This window comes from Paramisgurnus dabryanus, chromosome 12, assembly GCF_030506205.2.
Source record: "Paramisgurnus dabryanus chromosome 12, PD_genome_1.1, whole genome shotgun sequence".
Lineage (NCBI taxonomy): Eukaryota > Metazoa > Chordata > Actinopteri > Cypriniformes > Cobitidae > Paramisgurnus > Paramisgurnus dabryanus.
Genome location: NC_133348.1, coordinates 13,916,582 through 13,943,538, shown reverse-complemented (window position 1 = coordinate 13,943,538; position 26,957 = coordinate 13,916,582). Strand labels below are relative to the sequence as shown.

General features: G+C 37.2%; 1 protein-coding gene across 6 annotated transcripts in view; it reads right to left on the bottom strand.

Annotated features, from left to right (window-relative positions):
• rock2b (rho-associated, coiled-coil containing protein kinase 2b) overlaps positions 1–26,957 on the bottom strand; it is a 47,770-nt gene that overhangs the window by 12,812 nt on the left and 8,001 nt on the right. For all 6 annotated transcript variants that reach the window (XM_065268211.2, XM_065268208.2, XM_065268212.2 and 3 more), the window contains exons 2-20: positions 25,654–25,735; positions 23,862–23,962; positions 21,493–21,630; positions 20,794–21,054; positions 19,907–20,051; positions 19,688–19,826; positions 19,164–19,255; positions 14,636–14,798; positions 12,723–12,816; positions 12,183–12,271; positions 12,010–12,058; positions 10,460–10,595; positions 10,136–10,227; positions 6,818–7,064; positions 6,170–6,276; positions 5,919–6,078; positions 5,532–5,692; positions 5,232–5,416; positions 2,741–2,810 (exon numbers count right to left, since the gene is read on the bottom strand). In XM_065268211.2, the coding sequence (XP_065124283.1) occupies positions 2,741–2,810; positions 5,232–5,416; positions 5,532–5,692; positions 5,919–6,078; positions 6,170–6,276; positions 6,818–7,064; positions 10,136–10,227; positions 10,460–10,595; positions 12,010–12,058; positions 12,183–12,271; positions 12,723–12,816; positions 14,636–14,798; positions 19,164–19,255; positions 19,688–19,826; positions 19,907–20,051; positions 20,794–21,054; positions 21,493–21,630; positions 23,862–23,962; positions 25,654–25,735 (2,511 nt within the window). The remainder of the gene's footprint in view (positions 1–2,740; positions 2,811–5,231; positions 5,417–5,531; positions 5,693–5,918; positions 6,079–6,169; positions 6,277–6,817; positions 7,065–10,135; positions 10,228–10,459; positions 10,596–12,009; positions 12,059–12,182; positions 12,272–12,722; positions 12,817–14,635; positions 14,799–19,163; positions 19,256–19,687; positions 19,827–19,906; positions 20,052–20,793; positions 21,055–21,492; positions 21,631–23,861; positions 23,963–25,653; positions 25,736–26,957) is intronic.

Genomic DNA, 26,957 nt, shown 5'->3' with positions numbered 1-26,957 from the left:
AGAAGCCCTTAACGGACAAATTTTTTTACCAAGTTGTCTTCGAAGATATGTTTATCTGGTGGTGGCTACTGTAGCTTCTCTATGTGTTTCAATTCACAACCTCACCACTAGATGCCACTAAAATGTACACACTGCACCTTTAAACTTAAAATCACAAAGGCCTGGTATCACAGACAGGGCGTAGCCTCTTATGGAACGGCTGAAAATCCACAAGGGGGCGCATTTGTTCCTCAGACGTTGCACAATAAACATGACATCCGAATATATTCATTATAAATCGTGAATGAAAAGTGAGATTCGAACGAATGTCTGTTAGTGAACTTATTGTATACACTATTTATATCGTAATTCGGTCAGAAACGTCAAGATTGTGAGATGAACAAATCGTTTTGGATTAAAAGGCTTGGATATTCCATTTCCTTGGACTTTTGGGGATTTATGAACAATTTGTTTTGGACAATTTCACCGAAGCGGATAAAGGAAAGATTTTGAAGGTAAGTAAATATTCTAAATCGGCGCCGCCCGGTTCAGGTAACTAACAACTAGATTACAGTTTTATGACTGCTAAAAATCATATTATGGTTTCTGTGTGCGCTTATTGGAATCCCGAAAGTCTAAGCTTTACAACGATGTGCCGCATGACCGTATATTTTGAAGATTTAATGCTTCAAAGTTACAATGACGTAATGCAGCCTCACGTGCAAGGGAGGGGGTGTGCCGTGTACGGCACAGTGTTCCTTATCAGGTTAAATTAAGCCAGGAATAGGCCTTAATTAAATTAGGACATTTAATTAACTTTTATAAATGTGACTTAAGTACTATTTGGACAAAATTAGTTTTACATAGGGAGGTGGGGTAAATAAATTTTTATCAGAGCTTCTCAGTGATTTTAGTCCCGTCCGAATGCTCCATGTCAGTAATCATTCTGGACAATGTCAGTAAAGACTTTTACCTCTGTAAAAAGGTCCAGAGAAATTACCTCAGGTAATACTAATCCAGTGCGAATAGACCAGCTGTAAATATACACGTAAATTTCGTAATTTCCTGTTATTTCACCAGTTTATTTCAAATATGAAAGTGCTTCAAGAAGCATTTACTTGAGTTCTAAGCAGAAAAACAAGTTCCTGAATACCACGACACATAACAAAAAAAAGTTTGCACATGTGATATGTGACATGTGAAGCAAGGTATTGTGCACCTGACGACGAGAGAGGTGACGAATCGAATTACCCCTCCTACTTTTGAATGTTTTACTGAGATTTCTAATCCCGTCCGATTTGACCATTAATATTACAGATGTCCTGTGGTAAAATTACATTACGCCATCTAGCCCCTTAAAACGAATCCCGTCTGAATAGGGCTTTAGAAGAAACAATAGTGGTGTGCATGTTAAAGGGCTAGTTCACCCAAAAAGTTGTTACAAACATGTATAAATTTCTTTGTTCTGCTGAACACAAAAGTACTATTAGGACGGGATTAGTTTTACATAATTTTATCAGAGCTTATCAGTGATTTTAGTCCCGTCCGAATGCTCAATGTTAGTAATCATTATGGAAAATGTCAGTTAGGGCTGGGCAAAAAAAATTTGATTTTTCGATTAATCGTTTTTTTAAAATGTGGTCGATTCAAAATCGATTCTCAAAGAGCATAATCGTTTTTTTCTTTCGTATTTATTTTCGCAAACATTGAACGTAAGATTAACGTTAATCTAATAACTAGTCTTCTTCACTAGATGTCACCCTCTGTTTTGCCTTGTGTGATGTTACCTAGGAGCGAGAGGCGAGCCTGTCATTCATTCATTAATTCAGTGCTTAAAATTGTATTTTTAGGTGCTTCATCGACGTTGACGCCACCTTCACATAAAAAGTCAAAGGTATGGAAGCATTTTAGATTTCGCAAGCAAGACGATGACGATAGTGTTGTGGCTTTTAATTTCTTTTTGTTAATAACCCACTTGTAAACTGCTGTTCACTGTTCTTTTTTATAAATATAGTATTTGTATTAAATCTATAATCAAGAATCGAGTATAAAAACCAACCCGAGAATCGGAATTAAAAAATTGAATCGAGAATGGAAATCTAATCGATTTGACAGCTTGTGAACCGAAATCGAATCGATCTGGTACATCTGAATCGATACCCAGCCCTAATGTCAATAAAGACTTTTACCTTCTGTAAAAAGGTCCAGAGAAATTACCTCAGGTAATACTAATCCAGTGCGAATAGACCAGCTGTAAATATGCACGTAAATTTGGTCAATTCCTGTTATTTTGCCAGTTTCTTTCCAATATAAAAGTGCTTAAAGAAGCATTTACTTGCCTTCTAGGCGAAAAACAAGTCAGTGGCAAATCAGTTCCTGAATACCACGGCACAAACTTAAAAAAAGGTCAAATTCACTTCTCAGAGGCACGGCCTGTTTCTGACACTAACGTTCTCCTCAAACTGAAATTAAACACAGTGTTTCGAGTTTTTCTCGTCTGTGTCGTGTTTTTTGCACATGTGATATGTGACATGTGAAGCAAGGTATTGTGCATGTGACGAGGAGACAGGTGACTTTTTTTGTTGAACTATCACTTAGACAAACATTTCCACTGATATATTTTAACAGGGCAAGTTGTATTTAGTTAAAACAGCTCAAACATGCATTTTGTAATCTAGATGTAAGCCTTGTCTGTGAAACCAGGCCAAAATGTTTTACAGTGCATACATTCACAAAACATGGAAAAACCTGGCACACATACTGTAAAGTTTTGCTCTGACTCCAGTTGCTCCTTGAGGTCTTTCAGATGTACGTCAGCTTTTACTTTTTCCCTGTTTGGACAGAGCAAAGAACTTTTAGATGCTGTTTTTGCTGTTAAATGTTAATGTTAAATATTATTTTCGGGAAAAAAAATTTTTTGTGTATAGGTAAACTCGTATATAAATTGCCTTGGACAATATATTTGCTGATATCGTTAAGCTTGACTTTTCTAATGATGGGTATCGTCTGGTAAATCTTTACTCTTAGATAATAAATCTTTAAGTTTGTCCACCAGCGCATTAACATTAACATTTTGTTTCTCAAGAACAGCCACTGTAAGCATTTCACGAACCAAATGAATACCAGTTGAATACCACAAGCTCGGATACTATTTATATGTACATTATATCTTCTAATAGAAGGATGGCTTTTAATGATTATCCATAAAATAAATCTTAATAACTATTTGCATCCTTAATCATTTCATGAAAACCTTATATACATGAATATCAGATGACGTCAACATACTGACGTCACTCACTTCTCAAACACTTGTCTGCCGCCATCTTGAATACCTGATTCGGCAAGATCAATATGTCAGTCTATGTGTTTCTGTACTTTGTTTTACATCAAATATTCAACAACAATCATAAACTTTGCATTATTTGAAAGCTAATACACTCAAGATTCATGTTCTGAGCTTATTTTGCCATCAATACACGGAAGTGAAAAGGATTAAATGAAATGCAGACGGACCGCATACTAATATGAATGTCAGTACTCACATATCTTACCATATATGGTTCTGATCATTTCTGACATATCCAAAAAACTTCAGCGACGCGTACATTGCAACCTAAGGGTCACTCTTCAAAATGCATCCCACACTTTAATTCAAAACAATGAAAAATAAGGAAAAATCCTGCAAGATCCTTTACAGTTTACATGCACGCTTACGGTTAGTATGATCGATCATGTTTATTTTCTATCAAATATCGATTCTTATCACTGAAAATGCATCTCTTCCCGATTCGTTAGACTGTTCCGATGAATCCCACCCTATTTTTCTGTTTTGTCCAATCAGATGAGGTTTGAGGACTTAAAATGTCCTGGAAGCGCACATTGGGTAGGTGTTATTTTGTGCACCTTCGCTTTTGACTGGATAAAGCCAAAATGCAGCCAGCCATTGCTTATTCAGCAAAGCTTTTATTAATTGGGGGTAGTAACCACTCACGAAACGATTACAAGGATTCAACTAACGTCAGTAAAATATACTTTTGCGCAAATCTGCACTTACAAATGCAGATACATTCGTGCGCACCCGAATGTTTTGTTTTGGTAGCATAGCGGGCCGGCTAGTCTCTCACAGAACCGCTGAGAAACCTCTTCAGAGGTTAGATATTAAAACATCCCCATTGTGGATCGTCGACCGCATATGACTTTTTGTGTTAAAGGGATAGTTCGGCCAAAAATGATATTAAACCCATGATTTACTCACCCCCAAGCTGTCCGAGTTGCATATGTCCATCGTGCGGTGTTGTTGTAGAAATATCCATATTTAAAACTTTATTAACGAAAATAAATACCTTCCGGTAGCGCCGCCATCTAAGTCGCGTCCGCATTCAGGAGAGAGTTTTAGCGTAGTGTACGCACTTTTATTAGTGACATATGACAAATTCGGAGGGCGGGGGACAGAGCAGCAGCAGAGTAGCCTCCATAGGCTGCGTAAGCTCTCATCCTTATCATCGCGACTAAGATGGCGGCGCTACCGGAAGGTATTTATTTTCGTTAATAAAGTTTTAAATATGGATATTTCTACAACAACACTGCGCGGATTACCCTCAGAAGACGTTTGTTTATCATCCTGGAGCCGTTTGGATTTAATTTGTGAAGGATGGAGGCACTTTTTTTGGACTTGAAGGTCGTGGACTATAGGTGGACCCCGTAACATTACATTTAATCAACTGAAAGATCTAAAACATTTTCTAAAATATCCGAAAATGTGTTTGTCTGAAAAACAATGGACATATGCAACTCGGACAGCTTGAGGGTGAGTGAATCATGGGTTTAATATCATTTTATAAAAATCACTGTATAAAAATGAGTTGCACCGGACTGTGGAGCTGCACTCAGATAAAGTAAGTTTGTATTGTTATGTTCATCATATATTTACAGTTTTTGTTTTCATGTAAGCTGTTTTTGATTAAAAAAATAACAGTGGAGATGGCAAGTTTTACATGGGCTTATTTTTCTATGACATGATATGTAATGCATCATATTTATGGTATATGAATCTAATGCATAGAATATACAAACTAAAAACAAGAAAATAAGATTTTTAGGGGAAAAATATGCTGTAAATCATAGCAAGCTAGCTATAGACAGTACTCGGTAGGTACTTAAAATGGTGGCAGTCACCTGGAAAAAGAGTGGATGACGTATAAGGTCACGTGACTAATAATCATGAATAGATGAATCAGTGAGTAACTCACCTGCGCAGCTCCTCGTTGTGTTTCTCCAGACTGAGTTTGAGCTCCAACAGATGGTTGACTTCTTGTTTAAGCTGTTTCTCAGAGGAACGCAGGGTGCTGATCTCCTGTCTCTGAACTTTCAGATCAGCCTGACACAAAGTCTTCTTCTGAGCCTCCTGCTGCACGCGCACATTTAGCACCTCCACCTAATGCATACACATAAAACTTGACATAAAATATTTTCTCAATTGCATCATATATAATATTATAATAATACATTATCTGTCAGTCAGACAGACAGCTACAGACAGACAGGTGTACCTCCTCATTGAGTGTGTTTTTGAGCGAGCGAAGCTCCTGGAGTTCATTTTTGGCTTGTTTGTAATCACAGTCTAACACCGAGTTCTCCTTCTCCAGCTGCATCAGTCTGCTTTCCAACAGTTGTTTTGCAGATCGTTCTTCTAGCAGCTTACGTTCCATATCTGTCACACACACACACAGTGTCACTGAATCCAGCCGAAACAAGATTTGCACCAAAAAAAAAAAAAACAGGGTTGTACTACGAATTTCGGAAAAATTAACTCACTCAACTAAAACATAAAGTCATCTTGGAAAATAAATATCACATTTTGTTTTCATACAGAGACACGGTATTGCTCTCAAGAGCACCGTAAAACACTTTAAGAGAAGTAGAGAAAAACTTGGCACCTTTGAGGGCCTCTGACTTGGCCTCCTCGATGGATTGGTTGATTTTGTTGTTGTCTGCCAATTTGGCTTTGGTGTTTTTGTGCTCCGCCTCCTCCTGCTCCAGACTCTGCTGGACAGCTTTCAGTTTGAAGGTGAGATCAATCTCCTGTTTGCTTTTCTCCTGTAGGTGAAGTGACAACAATAATGGGGTTTCACAAAAATAGACATACCCACACATAGATGCTGAGAAAGTCTTGTTAACACACTCGCACCTTTTCCAGGGCAGTAAAGTCCTCTTGTAACTGTCTTTTCTCTGATTCAGCCTTTGAAAGAGAACTTTTCATGTGTTTTAACTCGTCTTCCAACCCAGAGACTCGACCTGAAAAAGAGAGACAAGTAGGGTAGGGTCAAGGGTGAAGAATTCAGGATTACAACGTCAATAAAACTTTACATCATAAAGACCATACGTTTCTTATTTAACCTACTCTGTTTCAGTAGAAAAAATGTGACACAGAAGAAGTGAAGAGAGATTTTCGCTCAAGCCCATTTTCCCTGTCCAGCAAAATAACGTCAGCTACCTGCCAAGGGGCTTTAAATAACGCTCTATTCATGTTTACTCTCTGTGGGCAGCTCCACCCCAACAAAACAACATGGCCCAACAGACAAGAGTCCAGTGTGTCTTTCAGCAACAACCTGGCCACTACTCACTCACTCACTCACACATAAACATTTGCTTTTACTCTCTCATTCACACACACACACACACACACACAGACACACACACACACACAGTGGGATTCCTAAAATTCAACGCAATCTCCTTCTAAGAAGCTTGGTAAATGTTTATTCACTTACAGCTACTTTTGTTTGATTTTTTCTCAAGTTTTTGGCACCACTGGCACAGAAAAACACGCACTGACCTTGTAAGTCATTGATGGTCTCAGAGCCAAGACTTCTCTCTCGCTTCTCCGCCTCCAGTGAGGTTTGTAGGGTCTGTTTCTCCTGTTCCAGACCCAGTCTGCTGTTCTCCAGCTGGGCCAGACGCTCCTGAAGCTCTCTGAGAGAGACCTCCAGCTGCTGGGACTGTCTCAGTGCCTCAGCCTGGGCCTTTTTCAGCCGCTCCGATTCCTCCACCTCTGCAACAAGTTTTGCATTTACCTCCTCCAACTAAAAAGAAGGTCATTCATATCATTAGAATCTCTTATTTTACACATGTGAAGTACAAGAATTTCACTTGCACTTCAAAATTCAACTTGCAATCCCATTGTTAATCCGTATCTTTGTTGTTTTTCTCTCTAAAATATTTAAACGTTATTAATTTTATATGAGCATTTATCCTAATGCAGGGGTCTCCAACGTGGTGCCTGCCAAAACACATTCTATATTAATAGTCTCAATTGTTATATTCATTTATTACATATTTTTCATATTAGCTTGGTTTACTTATGATAACATTTTAAACAATACTAAAAATATCAACAAGTAATAAAATAAAATCAACAAGTAAAACTGAAATGTTTTGAGTAGACTATACCAAAAAGTAGCCCTCCGGATTGTTTTATCCATTGTGGTAGCCCTTGCCCACAAAAAGGTTGGAGCCCCCTCTCCTAATGGATTCCTGTATGTGACCCAGGACCGCAAAACGTTTCGTAAGGGTCTTATTTTTTAACTGAGATTTATACATCATGTGAAACCTAAATAAACAAGCTTTCCATTGACGTATAGTACAATATGTGGCTGAGATACAATGATTTAAACATGTGGAATCTAAGGGTGAAGAAAAATCTAAATATGAGAAAATTGCCTTTAAAGTTCAAAGTCCAAATTAAACCTTAGCAACACATAAGGCTACTAATGAAAAATTGGTTTTAGCGCTCTCACTGCTGTAAAGACCTTGTGGACTGAATGGGGATACATAAAAATAAATTTCAAGAGCAGGTATAGCAACAAGTAGTTTGTAGGCGAGTTTCTGAGTTTACTGAATCCACTCACAAAAATAAAGTATTTATATATTTACAATAAAAAATGTACAAAATATCTTTATGGTAAATAATCTTTACATAATATACTAATGATTTTTGGCATAAAATAATATTATTTTATATATTATAATATTAGATAATTTTAATATTTTTGTAGTATTTTTTGATTTTTCTAAGTTCTGTAATATGCTTTGAGAAATAGGGCCCTATCTTGCACCCAGCGCAATTGACTTTGTCAGTGACGCATGTATCATTAGTATTTTACACCACAAACAGCGTGTTTTTCCCTCCACAGACGCACATCGGCAAACTAGGGAATGAACTTGCGCTCCCTGGGCGCCCTGGTTCAGCGCAAAAAAGAAGGCGTGTTCCGGCGCAAACCATCCCTGATGCTTTTTTGCAGTTTCAAAAAACAATTGCGCCACTGACCAAAAAAAAAACTAGTCTAAAGTCAGTGGCACGTTGCGCGTGGTTCATTATGCTATTTTAAGGGCGCATGCTTGACCATAATGTATAGCGTGCACAACGCACACACAATTTGCTTATCTAATCTACACAGATGCAACAGTTATTTTTGCAAATCATAAATTGTTACAATAAAAAATATTAACACATGAGATAAAGGAAATCATAGTGGTGAGCATTGTGGTAATAGTTTTTATTTATTGTGTGGCTGCGTTAAAAAATTCTCATGCAAATAACGATTACAATATTTTCATAAGTTTGTTGTTTGGCTGTATTACGTTTATTTTATGTAAATAATAATTAAAATGTTTTCATAAGAAACCTTAATGTATATGAACTTGATTTGTTAGTGTTCTTTGGGGTTGGACCTTGCTTGCGTTTCTTGGGGTCCGATTTCAAAGCCCCCAAACCCTTTCAGCGGTGAGGGTGGACGCAGATCTGTGTAGAGGCAGATCCACCTCCCGTTACACGGCGTGCCCGATTTATGCTGGCAAGCTTGGGATTCCCCCGTCTCCTGACATCATTGTAGCGCTTGCTGCGCAACGTCCAGGGGATGCCAGCTGATGAGACAATTGTGCTATTTCCTCCCACGCCTGTGTAATCGACGCTGATTTGGGCGGGTTTCTCCCATCCCCATACAAAACAACTTCTCTGTCTTTGACTGCTCTTACAAGAACATCGGTCTCCTCGACTGTGAACCGCTCCTGGCGTGCGCCTGGTAAATCCGTCAAAATAATAGCAACCCGCCATGGAACTTCCGCCCTTGCGTTTAAAGGGAATGTTGGATAGCGTTCTGATTGGTTTATTTGACGTTACGCCCAAACGACACCTATGAATAATGAACCTACTTCAGACCAACCCCTTATTGATTTGCGCCTGGCGCAATAGTTATTTCTCCCGCCGGGAAAATAGCAACAGCGCCCAAGATCCGCCCACAAACTCACTTGCGCATTGCGCTTCGCACTTGCGTTTCAAATCGTTAAAATAGGGCCCATAGTGTCTGCCAAATGTAAAAATTTAAACGAACACCCCATCCCATACACCAAAAACCTACACACTTAAGCTTTAGTTTCTTATTTAATATTAGTCATTTTATAGCTTTGTGTTAATGTATTATAGGAACACGCTGACGTTTTGGGATTTTAGCTTATTCACCTTATCCCCCAGAGATAGATAAGTCCATAGACACCATTTTCATCTCTGTGTGTGCCGTAACTAGTAGCAGTGCTTCGCCTTCTGAGAATATAGTTCCCAGTATTATGGTTAAAAGATGTCTATGTCTAATATGACTTTGTTATTTGTACACGCTGTGTCAGCCATGCAAGGCTCCATCCAGCTCAGCGGGAGCAGCTGGGGTTAGGTGTCTTGCTCAAGGACACCTCGACACTTGGTCAGGTGGAACCGAGAATTGAACCACCAATCTTCCAATTTGTAGACAACCTACATGAACCACTGAGCCACTGCCGCCCATACAAATCACAACATATAAATAGGAAAATGTTGGTGTTATTCTGTTACTTATTGGGAGCAATATGCTAGCTGAAGCCATTTACTTCAAGTCTTTGTGCTAAGCTAGGCTAGCGGTGGGTGCGTCAGACAGAATTACGGGACGCACAGAGATGAAAAGCGTATGTATGCACTTATCTAACTCTGGGGGATATGGTGAATAAGCTAAAATGCCCCAAAGTCGGTGTGTTCCTTAAATCTAACAAAACATATTGCATCATGGCTAGAATTAGTTTTAGGTAACTATGGTTAAAGTGTATGGTAAAGTGTGATAAACAGACCAACCTGTCTCTCCAAGTGAATGTTCTTTTCGGTGGAAAGATGAGAGTTCTGGTTCTTCTTCTTAAGCTCGGCTAGCTGCTCTTTCAGGCTACTCACTACACGAGACAGAAATGCCAAATATAGACCATTAGCACAGCAGAACTATTACTTTCTAGATAAGAGAATATTAGAGATTAGAAGTGAGCAAATCGTGTAGATGCTGGCTGTGGCAATGCATGTGGTTAAATGCATTTGCATGACAAATAATGACTGAAGTCTACAGTAAATAACAAATCAGATCACTGTGTGTTAATGCAGTCATCTATGTTCAGTGTTAGTGTTCCTCACCCTCATTCTCAAGAGCACGCTTTCTGTCTGTCTGAAGTCCGGCTTTTCTTACACTTTCTGAACGCTGGTGTTTCAGCAAAGCTTGCTCCCTCTCCAAATCCCTCAGAGACTCTTCTGCAGTTTGTCTCGCATTCACCTATAAGAAGAGAGAAACAATGAGAGGGTTTGAAAACACATTCAAACAGTGACAGACCATTAAGTGATCTCATAAAGAAAATTATAAAGATATATATAGTGAGTGACACAAGATTGAGCACTGCTATAGGAGGACAATGCAACACTAAATTTGGCCGCCCTGCCATTGGAAATCCCGCCTTCCAGTTAAATCCTCAACCAATCATCAATCAATAAAGATTCTCTGTAGGAGGGGCTCTATACGGAGTCGCACGAGGCACTTGCCAACCAGTAGCTGTTTGAGCAATTTGAGCTTAACTCTTTCCCTGCCATTGACAAGTTATCTTGTCAATTATGAGAAAACATTTCCCTGCCAATGATGCTTCCCTGATGAGTTTTTACAGCAATCTGTAATTCTGCTATTATCTACTAGGTGGCGCTTTTAGCCAATTTATATAAAACTGTAGCATCAGCTAATTCTACAACATTGTAAACGCTGTGTTTGTTTCGATCTTTGTTCTGAATCTGATATCTAACAAAAGTCCTTTACAAAAATGCAATTATCTCAGCTTTTTGCTCAATTTTTTTTATTTTTGGAAAACAAATGAAGATAGGATAAAACTTTTTTTCGTTTTGTTTGTTTGTCTAAAGGCAGAGGGTCTGTTCTTTCATGTTAAATATATTGAATGTTTATACATAGAAGAAAAAATTCCTGAAACGCATTTTGTGTAACTTTTGTGAAAATCACAAAAAATGCTGGCGGGCATTGGAAATATAGACGCCGAGTGGCACAAAGCTAAAGGGACTTCAAACCAAGGTCCTTTCAAATGTTAGGCGAACATAAAATGCAAAAAACATGCTGGTAATACAGGCCATATTAAGTACACTGAAACATTGAGAATGAAAAGTGGAGAGTCTAATAAGTAAAGCTGCTTATATGAACTAAAATGTAAACCCGGGTCACAAAACCAGTCATAAAAGGTCATTTTTTTCAAAAAAAAAAAAATAATAATTATCGAATTTCTTTTATCTTTTATATAATAATCTAATATATCAGCTGAAAGCTGAGTAAATCTTTATGAAATCTGAAAAAATCTAAAAGCTTTCCATTGATGTGGTTTGTTAGGATAGGACCAATATTCTACTAAATTTGTCCAAATGTAAGTCCTTAGCAACACGTAGTACTAATGATAAATAATTTTTTGATATATTTATGTTAGAAAGTGTACAAAATATCTTCATAGAACATGATCTTTAATATATATCGTAATGATTTTTGGCATCATTTTTTTTTTTTTTTTTGACCAATACAATTTATTGTTGGCCATTGCTATAAATATACCCATGCAACATTTGACTGGTTTTGCGGTCCAGGGCCACAAAAAATACTTTAAATTCTTTTTAGAAACAATAGTGATTTTATAACAGTGGCTTACCTCTTCTTCAAGCTCTTTGGACAGCTTCTCCAGTCGCTGATTTGCTGATCTGTTGGGATACAACAAAGTTTATATTTGTTTTAATTCAAGGGACTCAATGTTTTTGCCTTTGTCATGAATCATCCATTTAAATTGGTTAAAAATTTTAAATTTAATGGTTTAAATTTTAACACCTGCATTTACTTTCCAGCTCCTCCTTTGCTTGTAACTCATGTTTGATTTTTTCCTCCAACTTAATCAGTTTCTTCTGTAGATCATTGGACTAAAAAATGCAAAAAAAAAGAAACAAAAACACAGGAAAATAAAAAAACATACCAGTTTGAATACAGCAAAATGTGGATAACATTTATATTGAGTAATGGCACAAAACCGTAATACTGCTATTTTAAAAATACAATTTTGTGTCTCATACTTTTTCCTTAAATTAAAAGGGGACTGTTTGCCAGTCTCTGCCTTTATAAAAATCTGCTCAATACTGACTGAAAAACTTTTTCTTTTTATTTACAACAGTTTTCCAGTTGAAGACATTGCCAAATGTCACAAAAAGGAAAAAATGTCCTCTTAATAAATTTAGTTAAATTTCAGACAATTTCAGTTTCTGGGGTGGGTGCATCCTTTACTGACCCAAATGAAACTAAACCATAATACAGGACCTAAGTGCCTCATGATCAGAGAACCAGGGATAAGTCAGTCACATCCAAACAGATGTATACCTTTGACTGGTTTAATCCATGCTCCTTTTCTATGAACCTATCATCAGAGATCTCAGATTCCTCCTCTGAACCGTTTTGTTTGTGGATTAACAACCTAAAACAGAGAGACAGAAATAATGTTATGTTAAATGCTTCACAAGTTAGAAAGATGGCAAAGCAACTCTTCAACATCTTCAGTTGTGCCAGCAGCGCATGTGGCTTTACTCAGTAACACTGGAGAAACTGAGTGAGCAAAGAGGAAACAGGGAAAGTGTGAGGGAAAAATGAAGGAATTGTGATAGAACAAATGCAGTACTCATACCCGGTTACTATAACCATACCCTGCAATGAGCAATAATACTGTATATCCTGCTCACATCTATCAGTCTATACAAAGGCTTGCTGTAATGTTAAAGCTCTTAAATGTTCATCTATGAGTTTGTGTATGTAAGAGAACAAGATACCTGTGTAAACTCAAACAGGATGATGTCTGAAATGTTAAATGCTTTTAACTCTTTCCTTCTCAGATGGTATAATTTCCTGTCATTTAGATGGATATCTCCTTTTTACTCTACCTCAGAATAAATTTACAATAATTCCACAATCATGGAAAACCTGGAAATATCTGGACATTTTACACTGCAATATCCATGGAAATTAGTAATCTTTTAAAAACTCATGCAGGGTTCCCACACATTAGGTAAACTCAAATTCAAGGACCTTCCAAGGACTTTTCAGGTCCAATACCCCCAAATTCAAGGACTAAATGTGGGGATACATTTCAAGTGAGAGAAAGGTTACATCGTGTTACCTTTAAAGATACATTGTTACAGTTCCATTTCGAGGGAACTCGCGCTGCGTCACTGCGGTGACATTTTGGGGACGCCTCCAGAGGTGAGTGCGTCTGAATGTGTATATCAAATTCAACCAATGGTGAGGCTTAACGACAAAGACAGGGTTACACGGGAGCCAGGAAGTATATCGCTATCTGAAATATTGCCAAAGACGGCGTTACAGGGACGCAGGGAGTATGGCAATGGAGACGCAGCATCTCGTTCCCTTCTCAGGGAACAACAGTTACATACGTAACCCGAGACGTTTTTATGTGTCAAACACAACTATGCAAAAAAGCATTTTGGTATGAATCAACATATGCATACAGAAGATATAAGCATTTAAAGCGAACAGTTTAGCACGTGTGCTTAAAAAGTCTAGAATTTTAATGATATTATCCTACACCACACACTACACAGGGAATAATATGGATTTTTTTTCTTGCATAAAATAGATCCAAGCAATTTCATTGACCGGTATCTATGTATGTATATTTTTAATAACTACCCAGGGCCTTGAATTTTTTCCCCTAGATTCACAAACTTTCAAAGATTTCAACTGGGAACCTGTCAGGTAAAATTGTTTACATCAGATAAAATATTCTAGATCTATAGAAAATAAATCTAAAATCTATTAAAAAATAACAATCTCTATAAATTATAATAATAAACGTACAATGTTTCAACCCATGATTTGGTAAAATATGGACAAACCCAACCGCTTGGTTTAAATGAATCTATAATGAATCTTTTCAATCCAAAACGTATAGTTGTTTAAAAATATGAATGGGTCAAATAAGACATTTTCTAGATTCATTGTGCTCATTTTAAAGAAAACCTTACCCGGCAAAAAGCAATAGTAGTTCTGTTCACAAGCAGTATCGAGCAGAGTAGATTATTGAGTCCTTGACAAAAGTATAAAATTGCCTTTTTCAGCTGGTAAAAATGGTTTACAATGTTTAAAGTCCAAATGAAAGTGTTGTAACTCCTTGAATCCTACAAGCGTCTGTTATGTCACATTGCCATATTATGCCATATACCAATTTTAGCAACCGTTCCACTTTAAGTGCCCATCATGTAAACACATAATTTTACACTTACTGGTCCTCCCTGAAGTAGGTGAAGCCCACAAACGGTAGCTGATTTCCTGCAAAGGCACGTGGAGGAGGGAAGGTCTCGATGCCTAATGGATCATCCTTTATATCATCATCAAAGTTACTGGTGTCAATATCGCTGCTCAGCTCTGGCACCACTGGAGCCATGGCTGCGAGAGAGAGAGATAGATAGATAGAGAGAGAGAGAGAGAGAGAGAGAGAGACTATGAAAGGCTCAGTGTGGGTAGCATACAAAGCAAACACTGTGCTGAGAGTAGGAGTGGCGTGTGTTTCTTGCCAAGCTGGCCATTGCTCACTCACTACCAACTATGCACACTTTTTGGACGATCACTTACACCTCCAAAACACACTCTTGCTGTAGAGAGCATGCATGTTGAGAAAACATGTCTTTTAAAGGGAACTGGTTGCATTTAGAGCTGTAGATACCCCCACATCCCCACAGGAATTAAAAAAAAAATCACTTCAGAAGTACTATAATATAATTGATGTCACTATAAAAAACTTACAATAAGGAAAAGTAGTTACACTTTACAATAAGGTTGTATTTGATAAGTGTGATGTGGAACCCAACGAGGAAGGGTCCGTATATGTCATTCCACTTTTAACATGGCTATTTGCCACATGAGTAAACATACAGTACACAAACTACTGATGTTATTAGCTTGCATTTGGTTGAATCATTTTTAAATAAAATCTCAAATATGTTATTAGTAGGGCTGTCAAAAAATTAATCGTGATTAATCACATCTAAAATAAAAGTTTGTGTTTACATAACATATGTGTGTGTAATGTGTATAATTATTATGTATATATAAATACACACACATTCATGTGTATATTTAAGAAATATTTGCATTTATATACTGTATAAACATTTATATAATTTATATTATATAGAAATATAAATATTTTATATATAAATATAACCAATTTTTCTTAAATATATACATGACTGTGTGTGTTTTTATATATAAATATTAATTATACACACTACACACACATATGTTATGTAAACACAAACTTTTATTTTAGATGTGATTAATCACGATTAATCTTTTGACAGCCCTAGTTATTAGTCATATTTATATTCAGTTTATTTGGAATTATTAAATTGCACCCGTCAAGATGACTCACAGTCCCCAGATGAGAGAAGTTGTATTTTTAGTTCCGCAGTTATTATCTGGGAATAAAAACCTTGGAATGTCGCCACTGATCAATCACAATCAAACATTCCAGAGCGCCTTGTAATAACATAAGGCATTGGTTAACTAACATGCATTTATTTATCTTTAATAAACCCTTAATAAAATATAGCTATTTTGCACATTTTACATTTGCACATTTTGCATTTACGCATTTGGCAGACGATTTTATCCAAAGTGATTTACAGTGCATTACAAGGTAGGTAGGTATATATTTTGTATGTGTATTCCCTGGGTTTTTCTGCTGCTAAAGCAATGCTTTATCAGTAAGCTATACAGAAACATGGTATAGCTCATAGTATACAGAAACATGATAGTAACCATTTTAGTAAAAACCATTCTTATTGTTTAAATCTGATTTTAAAGATATTGTAGGAGTGTTTGTTCATTGTTAGCACCAGTGTTGGGGTTAACGCATAAAGTAACGTGCATTACGTAATGATATTACTTTTCTGAAATAACAAGTAAAGCAATGTATTATTTTATAAATGTACATGATATTTGAGTTATTTTTAAAAAAAAATAATGCAAGTTACTTTTTAGTTTAATTAATTCAATGTAAAAAAAAAACAATGAAATATGCAATTTCTGAATGCATAAGTTCTCAGTCGTAAAAGCCACCTGCATGGCCTGAAAGAGATCAAGCATCAGCCAAGTAAGAAAAAGTAACGCAAAAGTAACGTAAGTATTACTTTCCATGAAAAGTAACTAAGTAACGTAATTAGTTACTTTTTTACAATTACATTTAGTCATTTAGCAGACGCTTTTGTCCAAAGTGACTTACAAATGAGGTAAACAATAGAAGCAATTATAGCAACACAAGAACAGCAATCCATAAGTGCAATGGAAATAGTCTCATCAAGTCCAACACAGTATAGCATACATAGCCAAGGGTTGGTTAGTAAAAAAAATTTTAAGAAAGAAAAAGGAAAATAGAAAAAGATATATTAGGAAGTCCTATATTAGGAAGTGAGGTAATGGTGGAAGAGATGGGTTTTAGCCAATTCTTAAAGACAGCTACAGAGTCAGCAATTCGTGTTGTTACCGGCAGTTGTGGAACAGCTCCTGAAAAGGTACGTGCTAATGTTTTTTTCCCTTTTTGAGATGGCACCACAAGCCGTTGCTCGGTGACAGAGCACAGGGATCGAGAGGGTACATAAAGCTGTATACGCAAGTGAAGGTAAGGGGGAGCTGACCCAGTGGTGTTTTTAAAGGCCAGGAGCAGAGCCTTAAATTTGATGCGAGCTGCTACAGGAAGCCAGTGTAACTTAACAAAGAGAGGAGTGACGTGCGCCCATCTTAGGCTCATTGAAGACCACTCTTGCAGCTGCGTTCTGAATCATCTGTTGGGGTTTGGTTGTGCAGGCTGGAAGTCGAGCCAGTAGTGCATTGCAGTAGTCCAGCCTGGACAGGACAAGAGCTTGGACAATATTTTCCTAATATTGTAAAAGATGAATCTACAAGCGGTGCTGGCAACATGCTCCATGAAGCTAAGTTGATCATCAATGACCACTCCCAGGTTTTTGGCCGTCCTGGAAGGCCTTATGGTCAAGGAACCTAGCTGAATGGAAAAGTTGTGCTGAATCTTTGGTTCAGATGATATGACAAGCAGTTTTGTCTTCGCAAGGTTAAGCTGGAGATGATGATCCTTCATCCAGAGTGAGATGTCCCTCAGTCATGCTGAGATGCGGGCAAAAACCGTGGGATTTTTGGGGAGTTACTTAATATTGTAATTCATTACTTTTAAAAGTAACTTTCCCCAACACTGGTTAGCACACATTAGCTAATCGACGATTAATATAAACAAATACAAACTAAATGTAACATGTAAAATAAAAATGTATTGCTGCATTCCACTGTGGTCCAGTCATCATATGGCAACATTTATATTTGCAAAGAAATTTTTCTATACAGTTAGAAAGTGAAGGAAAATGATATGTTCCCATATTGCAAAACCATATCATAAAGAGACTTGGGTGCATGTAATTGAGCAGTTTCTACTCAGTATCCCGAAATGCTCCTTGATAGCACCACTAATGACAGGTCACTGTGGCGGCAGAATGCAAGACAGACCGTGAAAAGAAAGTATGTGAGCGACGGCACTGCTGGAGTGAGGGAGGATGAGAGGAGAATCTGTGGTTTTGTGGCTTTTCTGTCATTAGTAGCTGCTTACGGGCCACATGCTGGTTCCACCCTCAGGGTAAAAACAGGAGGGCAATGCAGAAAAAAATGTGATGAGAAATCGCAGATAGAACGATAGAGCAAAATATAACACAGCAAAAATGTTCAAAGTTTAAACGGATTTGTAAAGAGGACTAAAATGCATGGTGAGGACAGTAGATGGCGATGTCACCTTGTAAAGAAGCACTACACACCTGCGCACATAGGCATTATTCTCCTACAGAGCAATACATACAAACAATCAAGATGGCAAAAGCATCGACCACTTTTGTTTAGACGAACAATGAGGCAGGTTGATTACTACATGGGACCCTGGACAATAAAGCACCAACATTATGTAAACTTTGTAATAATCAAGGACTTTGCTGCCTTAACATGGCTGCAGGAGGCGCAATGATATTACGTAGTGCCTGAAAATAGCCCCTGCTATTGAAAGATACTCAGGGGACTATTTTCGGCTGCTGTGTAATATCATTACGCCTTCTGCAGCCATGTTACGGCAGCAAAGTTCTTGATTATTACGCAAGAATGAGAGTATAGTTCATAGCCATATCTGCCTAGAAAATCTCAACTTTTAATTTTCTGTCGGTCTTAGTACACGATGTAACTACAGAAGAGTCAAGTTTTAAATAGGAAAAATATCGAAACTCTTTGAAAAAGTGGTAGCGCCAGACCCGGAGATCGGCTGAATGGATTCCAAAACGGTAAGAATCAAATGTTTAACTCTAGGGGAGCTCTGGAAAATGAAAATATTTTTTAAAAATGTGGAGTGTCCCTTTAAAAAAGCACAAAAGCATTCCTGTAGTTTGTTGTATTGCATTCCTATATTGTTGTTTTGGTTATACTCGCGCATGACTATTGACCGAAATAAGACATTTGCTTGACATCAGCGTTATCAGAGATCCACCTTTACGTACAGTAGTTGTCCATAAAGACTCCCTGTTTATAAACATGAACAGATATAAATGACCCAATTTGACTGAAAAGGAAATTACTTTGGCATAACCAATGCAAGACTTGAATGTTCTCAACAAATACTGCACATTACAAGTCATTTAATATTATTTAGTTAATATAAAAGTGACATTCACAAGCCATGATCGCAGACCAGCCACACACTCTCAGACTTACCATCTCGAATGTTATCGAAGGTCCACTGATCATTCTTGAAGAAGGGATGACACTTTATCTCCTCCACTCCATTCCGGCCAAGCCTCACATCCCTGAACATAGTAAAACACTGGTCAGCAAAACAAAAACACAACCGCTAAGTGTCGTGTGCATGCGAGTGAAACATCCAACAGCGAGTGGCTGATGGAAACGGCACGGCTGTGTTTAGGAAGAGCACAAACACACGCAGACAGAAAAAGATCAGAAAAACAGTTGTTCCCTCCCATTGCTAGCATCTGGATTCGAGGGGTGCAGCAGTTGGGGCTGCCACGTGTGGGACATTCCAGCCATCAGAATGCAATGGGAGGGGTGTTTGTTTGTGTGTTTTGCTCGCATGAAGCTGAATTACAATCAGAAAGCCCCTCTTTATATATCTGCTTAGGAATGCATGAATGTGTGCACATGTAAGATGAGACAGTGAGAGAAAAAAAAAAAGATTGAGTTTGCATGTGTATCACAAGAAATGAAAGGAATGAGAATGTCACCTGTCACTCAGAAAAGCCCGGATGAGGTCTTCGGCATCCCTTGACATTTCGATGTCATCTGGGAAGGTTAATCTGTTTTTATGATCCATGATCTTTCCATATGTGCCAACCAGGGACTCGGCATAAAATGGTGTGTCACCTGTCAACATTTACAGAAAAAAATTTGGATGGATGGAGAAGTAAGAGTAAGAGGACAAACAAAAGTACCTTACTACTCACCAACTAGCAGCTCGTAGATAAAAACGCCCACAGACCACCAGTCACACTCACGACCATAGTAACCGGTGCCTCCTTGTGACATCAAAACCTCAGGTGAAATGTAATCAGGAGTCCCAACAGCGGTGTCACAGCGGACCATACCAGACTTAAACAAACATACAGATAGATAAACATACATAAATATTTATGCGTACACAGGAAATCTCATTCATTGTTTATACAGTAACATAAACCACCTGATGACCCTAAACTGTACGTTAACACATCTCCACTAGATGGCAGTGTTCACATAATTCTCAATGCATGGGAGTTTCTAACTATAACTTGTGCACTAGAAGCATGTACTTCATATGAGTGTAGCATGTAGTGTAGTATAGCATCGGCAATATAAGAAAATACTACAACCACATTTAAATATCGCAGGGGGTTATGGGCAATTGCATGCATGGATTGGATTCACGCTTTGAGAATCCATAAGATACAGGACGGCTTTGCCTAACAATTTTCAAGATACTACAGTACACACTTTAAAAAGATATTTCACCAAAAAATGAAATTTCTGTCATTACTTACTCACCCACATGTTGTCCTAAACCTAAATGAGTTTCATTATTCTGTTAAATGCAAAAAAACGACCTTTTGACAAAAAATGGTAAGCAAACAGTTGACGGTACCCATTGACTTCTACAGTATTTATTTATCTTACTATGGAAGTCCATGGCTACCGTCAATTTTGTGGTTACAATCATTTATCAAAATATCTTCTTTTGTGTTCTCAACAGATAAAGAACTTCATACAGTAAATGACAGATTTTTTATTTTTGGTTGAACATTCCTTTTTAATCAGACCCAATGAGATGTTGACTCTCAAACAAATCGGTACACACCGAATCCATTTTCATACACGTTCCAAAATCAGCAAGTTTGAGGTGTCCGTTGCGGTCTAGCAGCATGTTGTCTGGTTTGATGTCTCTGTGGATGAAGCCCAGAGAATGAATGGCGTCCAGAGCAAGCACTACTTCAGCAGTGTAAAATCGAGCCCACTCCTCTGGGATTTCATAGTTGCTGGTCAGGGTCACCAGATCTCCACCCGGCATGAACTCCATCACCAGATAGAGATACTTCTCATCTTGAAATGCACAGCACAGCTAAATATGTGGGCAGAAAGAAAATGAGGTGAATATTTAAGTTTATAATTAGGGCTGGGTATTGGCAAGGGCCTCATGGTACGATACATATCACGATACATGGACATGGTACAATGATCATAATGCGATACAATATGTTGCGAATTGCAATACTCTTTTTTTTTTTATAACTCTTTTTACTTTATTTTACTTTTATTTAAAAGCTGCAGGTGTTTTAAAATTTTCTGCCAGGACAGTGACGATACTAAAGATTGAAATATCGATACACTATTGTGGGGAAAAATATCACGATAGTTAGCTGTATCAATTTTTTTTTGCACAGCCCTATTTATAATGGACTACTATTGTCTAAATATCCAGAATTTTAAACAATGCACAATAAAACATTGTATCATCCACCTCAAGAACATCTGCAGTCATATTAGGAGGCAATCCTACCTGCACAATCCATGGGCTTCTTGAGAATGCCATGATGTCACGCTCCTCCCAGAAGAAGGCGGAGTCAGAGCGTTTGACCATCTCAAACTTGCTGAGCTGTTTCATGGCATACACCTGCTGAGACCCCTTGTGTCGTACCTAAAAACATCATAAACATTCATATAACAGACATTATTGAAGTGCACCACATTTAGTTACATTTATCTTTCTATTAAATAATCATATGAAGATAGTGATATATAAACAGGTGTATAATTGAACACCACTGTTCTGTAGCTTGGTGGCAATTCTAGAATGTTTGCGAATAAAAGTTTTTGTTTACATATTAAATGTGTGTATAATGTGCATAATAATAATGTGTATATATAAATGGACAAACATGCATGTATAATATTTTTAAGAATTATTTGCATGTGTATAAACATTTGTATATTTACATATAATTTATATAATATATAAATATTTATTTTATCAATATATTTTTTCTTTAAAATTATACATACATGTGTTTGTATTTATATATACATAATATTTGTTGATGTACTGTGTATAATAATTATGTAAACAAAAACTTTTATTCTGCAAATGAATAGTCATGACTAATCATTAGGCAGCCCTAGGCAATTCAAAACAAGTTTCTTACCAACAACTTTAAAATTTGAATGGGTAACAGTTAAAAACTGTGTACAACCATATAGATGAAAACTGTTATTTAAAGAGCCCATATTTTCCGGTTCATGATTTTACATTTAATTTGGTGTGTAAGTGATCTGCAAAGTAACAAATCCCAAAGTCTGAGATGATGTGACTTTTCGTCTACAACTCTTTTCATGGACTACAAAAAAACGCATGGATTGTAGGCAACAGTTTACTTCCACAGCCAGCTGACGTGGACACGATGAATATTATCATAATTCAGCCGCCTCTGACTCACAGTCTGTAAGTAGTCTATGTTTTCATGATTAAAGTTACTGACTATTCAAACACGAGTTTTGTGAAGTGCAGAGTAGCGCTTGTCGTTTTTACGAACACAAATGCAGATATAATTTATTGTTTCAGTATCCTTACCAATCTGTTATGTTCTGCTCACCCGCGCTGGCAAAGTATATTGATCAGCTTGGTCATCTGCATTATTAAAATTGATTAGGTAGTAAAGACAATATTACCTCCTATTTGGAGCTGATTATCCAAATATGGTAAGGAGTGCCCCATTTCCGGCACTCGCTTGAGGTATTCGGCCAATCACAATGCACTGCATAGCTGGCCAATCGAAGCATGCAGCACTTTTCAGAACGATAAGCTTCGTACAAATCGATGCATATTAGAAAGGCGGGACATAGAGGAGCAACAATAATGTACGGAATTCTTTAACCATAAATCATGCGAACACATTGTATTACACCATATACAAAAAAATATATTTTTAGTAACATTAAAATATAACATGCGGACGCGACTAAGATGGCGGCGCTATCGGAAGGTATTTATTTACGTTAATAAAGTTTTAAATATGGATATTTCTACAACAACACTGCGTGGATTACCCTCAGAAGACCTTTGTTTATCATCCTGGAACCGTTTGGATTTATTTTGTGAAGGATGGACTTGAAGGTCGTGGACCCCGTAACATTACATTTAATCAACTGAAAGATCTAAAACTTTTCTAAAATATCCGAAAATGTGTTTGTCTGAAAAACGATGGACATATGCAACTCGGACAGCTTGGGGGTGAGTAAATCATGGGTTTAATATCATTTTTGGCCAAACTATCCCTTTAAAATGCTAAGAGGCTCTTTAATGAACACTGACTTTACACAAACATAAAAACTAACTTTTTACTTTAGTTCTTAAAAAATAAGTTTACTTTCTTGTCTTTTCTCGGGTATTAAGATGTTTTGTTAAATAGCCTCACAGCCTTTGGACAAGCATGAGGAAATAGTATTTTAAGGGACTTATAACAAAGTCAGCAGCTGATGGGTACAGTATGTAAAAATGCAAAAACGAACGGAATTTGCAATCTCATTTGAATTTTTACCGCAATATGCTTCCACAGCATTCAACCTGTTTTTGTACTCAGTTCTGTATATGTGAACTCGACACCACTTTCATATTAGCCAAAAAATACCTTTTAGGTAAAGTTTTTTTAATAATTCATTGTTTAAGTAACAGTTAACACTTCCTGTAGCCAAATAAAACAATGGCGTCTGTATACAATCCAAAACGCTGTGCTTTCTGCATTTCCTGGTAAGTAAGAGCAGTCAGGACAAGTGTGTACAAGCCTCACAAGCATTAACACACAGACAAAAGGCTTCACCTGAGGACAAACAGATAACAGACTTACACGCATACTCCCCCAGGCACATACTCACCAGCTGAACCGCGCCAAAAGCTCCACGACCGATCAGCTTTACTCTTTCAAAATCATCCAGTCTCACCTGTAATTCTCTGAGGCGGCCGACGGCCTTTTCATCTACAGATACATCAACAGTATATTCAAATATTACACGAATGCATGAATACATGATAAACAGCAAACTTTCAAAATATCATATCAATGTGGATTAACACTGTGGTGTGCAAAAAGTGTTGACCCACTTCCTGATTTTTTTTACTGTTTGTCGCACTTTAATGTTTCAGATCATTAAACTAAATATTTATCAAAGATAACACAAGTAAACACAATATGCAGTTTTTATATATACAGCTCCTGCTGTTTAGCAGCATAGGACAGGTTTATAAGAGTTCACGCTAAGAGTTCACGCTAGGATACCTGGTCATCCGTTGAAGAAAAGGTTAGTGTCAAACAATTTTCTTATACGTGGGTTAAATTTGATTCCCATCATGCAGTTGTAGAAGACGTTAGTTGTAAATTTACAGTCCTCTGGATTGGTGGGAAACAGATAAGCTTTAATGAAAGTGAAAGTGGACATGATGTAGCTGAGGATGTTGGTGCACCACAATTAAAGGAACTAGTTGTCGATTATGGTTGGAGAAAACATTCATAAAAAACTAAGAAAGAAAGTTATTGAGATATATCAGTCTGGAAAAGGTTATAAAGCCTTTTCTAAAGCTTTGGGACTCCAGTGAAACACAGTGAGAGCCATTATCCACAAATGGAACCATGGAACAGTGGTGAACCTTCCCAGGAGTGGCCAGCCGATCAAAATTACCCCAAAAGTATAGCAACGACTTATCCACAAGGGTCACAAAAGACCCCATAATAACATCCAAAGAACTGCAGGCCTCACTTGGCTTAGGTAAGGTCAGTGTACTTGACTGCACCATAAGAAAGAGACTGGGCAAAAATGGCCTGCATGGAAGAGTTCAGAGACGAAACCCGCTGCAGAGCAAAAAGAACAAAGACTCATCCCAATTTTGCCAGAAAACATCTTGATGATCCCCAAGACTTTGGGGAAAATACTCTGTGGACTGACAAGACAAATGTTGAACTTTCTGGAAGGTGTGTCCCCCATTACGTCTGGTAACACAGTAAAATAAACAGCATTTCAGAGAAAGAACATCATAACAACAGTAAAATATGGTGGTGGTATCGTAATGGTCTGGGGCTGTTTTGCTGCTTCAGGACCTGGAAGACTTGCTGTGATAAATGGAATCATGAATTCTGCTGTCTACCAGAAATCTTGAAAAACAATGTCCGGCCATCTGTTCGTGACTTCAAGCTAAAGTGAGCTTGGTTCTGCAGCAGGACAATGATCCAAAACACACTAGAAAGTCCACCACTGAATGGCTGAAGAAAGACAAAATAAAGACTTGGACAAGTCAAAGTCCTGACCTCAACCCTTTGGAATGCTGTGGCATGACCTTAAAAAGCCAGAATTACAACAATTTTGCAAATATGAGTTGGCCAAAATTCCAAGTTTAACGCAAATGCTTGATTGCAGTTGTTGTGGCACAACCAGTTATTAGGTTTAAAGGGCAAGCACTTTTTCACACAGGTTTGAATTTTGTTTTCCCTTCATAATAAAAAACTTTTTTTTTAAACTGCATGTTGTGTTTACTTTGATTAATGTTAAAAAAATGTTGATGAACTAAAACATTAAAGTGTGACTAACATGAAAATAAAATCAGGAAGGGGCCAACACCTTTTCACACCACTGTATATAAACACACACAGTAGTAACGCCTCTCTTTTACACTCACATCTGTTGAGGAAGGCATCAATGTTTTTGTTCTTTCTTAGCGCAGGATGATTCAGATCAAGAGCGAGAGCAGTTATTGAGTCCTGAAAAAAAAACACATTAACAATAGTGTGAACTCATATTTGGACTGCAAAAATTGATTTATTTTTAAGTATTTTGGTCTTGTTTTTTAAATTAAATTAAAGGAGCTGTGTGTAGACTGTAATGCCATCTAATGATGAGATTGTGAATTTTGAAACGCATAGAAAAGCTACGGTAGACGCCACAAGAAAAATTCATTATACATTCATTATAAACCACTGAAAAATTTAGTTATGATTATTATATTGCATTTCTGTCAAGTGATCCTCCTAAACGATAAAAAAAAGAAAAAGAAATGGAAAAGTTTATGCTTAAAACAATAAACAATCTGCCAAATGGGTTGGAAAAATAAACTTGAATTAAATACTTAATAAAGAAGTAAAACTTAATTCAGGTTTAGTTGTCTTTTCCCACTGGCAGATTGTTTGCTTTAAGCAAAAAGAAAACAAAAAAATTATCTTAGGTCAATTGCTTCTCAACCTGGGCGGTATATTGAGTTTTGTTTTTTCCCAGCAGGATACTGTATATGGGAGAAGACAACACCATTTATATCGGTGGTCTGATATGACCCCTTCTTTTTTTGCTACAAAAGCTTGCCTCAAATGCACACTGAGGTCAGATGTAACCTTGTGTATTTTATTTTAATCATATGCTGATTTAATAAAAGTGATTGTTAGATCTCACACAAGGCTTTGACTTGCATGTAAACATTTATTTCACTTTGTAGGAAATACAGAGATATTTATTGCAATCATCATTCGAAAATTCGCAAAATATGAATTTTGGACTGTTTCGCCCAGCCCTATTCTTAAGTAAATTGATCTCGATTTTAAAATTTTCTTTAAAAAAAATCCAGATAATTTACTCCAACCATGTCATCCAAATTGTTGATGCCTTTCTTTGTTCAGTCGAGAAAAAATTATGTTTTTTGAGAATCTTCAGGATTTTTCTTATTTTAATGGACTTTAATGGACCCCAACACTTATAAGTTTTAATGTACACTCTAAACAATTTCAAACGAGGCATAAGGGTCTTATCTAGCAAAACGATTGTCATTTTTGGCAATAAAAATAAAAATATGCAATTTTAAACCACAACCACATCTCGTCTTCCTCCGGTCCTGTGACGCCCCGCCAGCGCGACCTCACGTAATTGCATCATCACATCAAGAGGTCACGGAAGTGTTGGGGTCCATTGAAGTCCATTAAAAAGAGAAAAAATCCT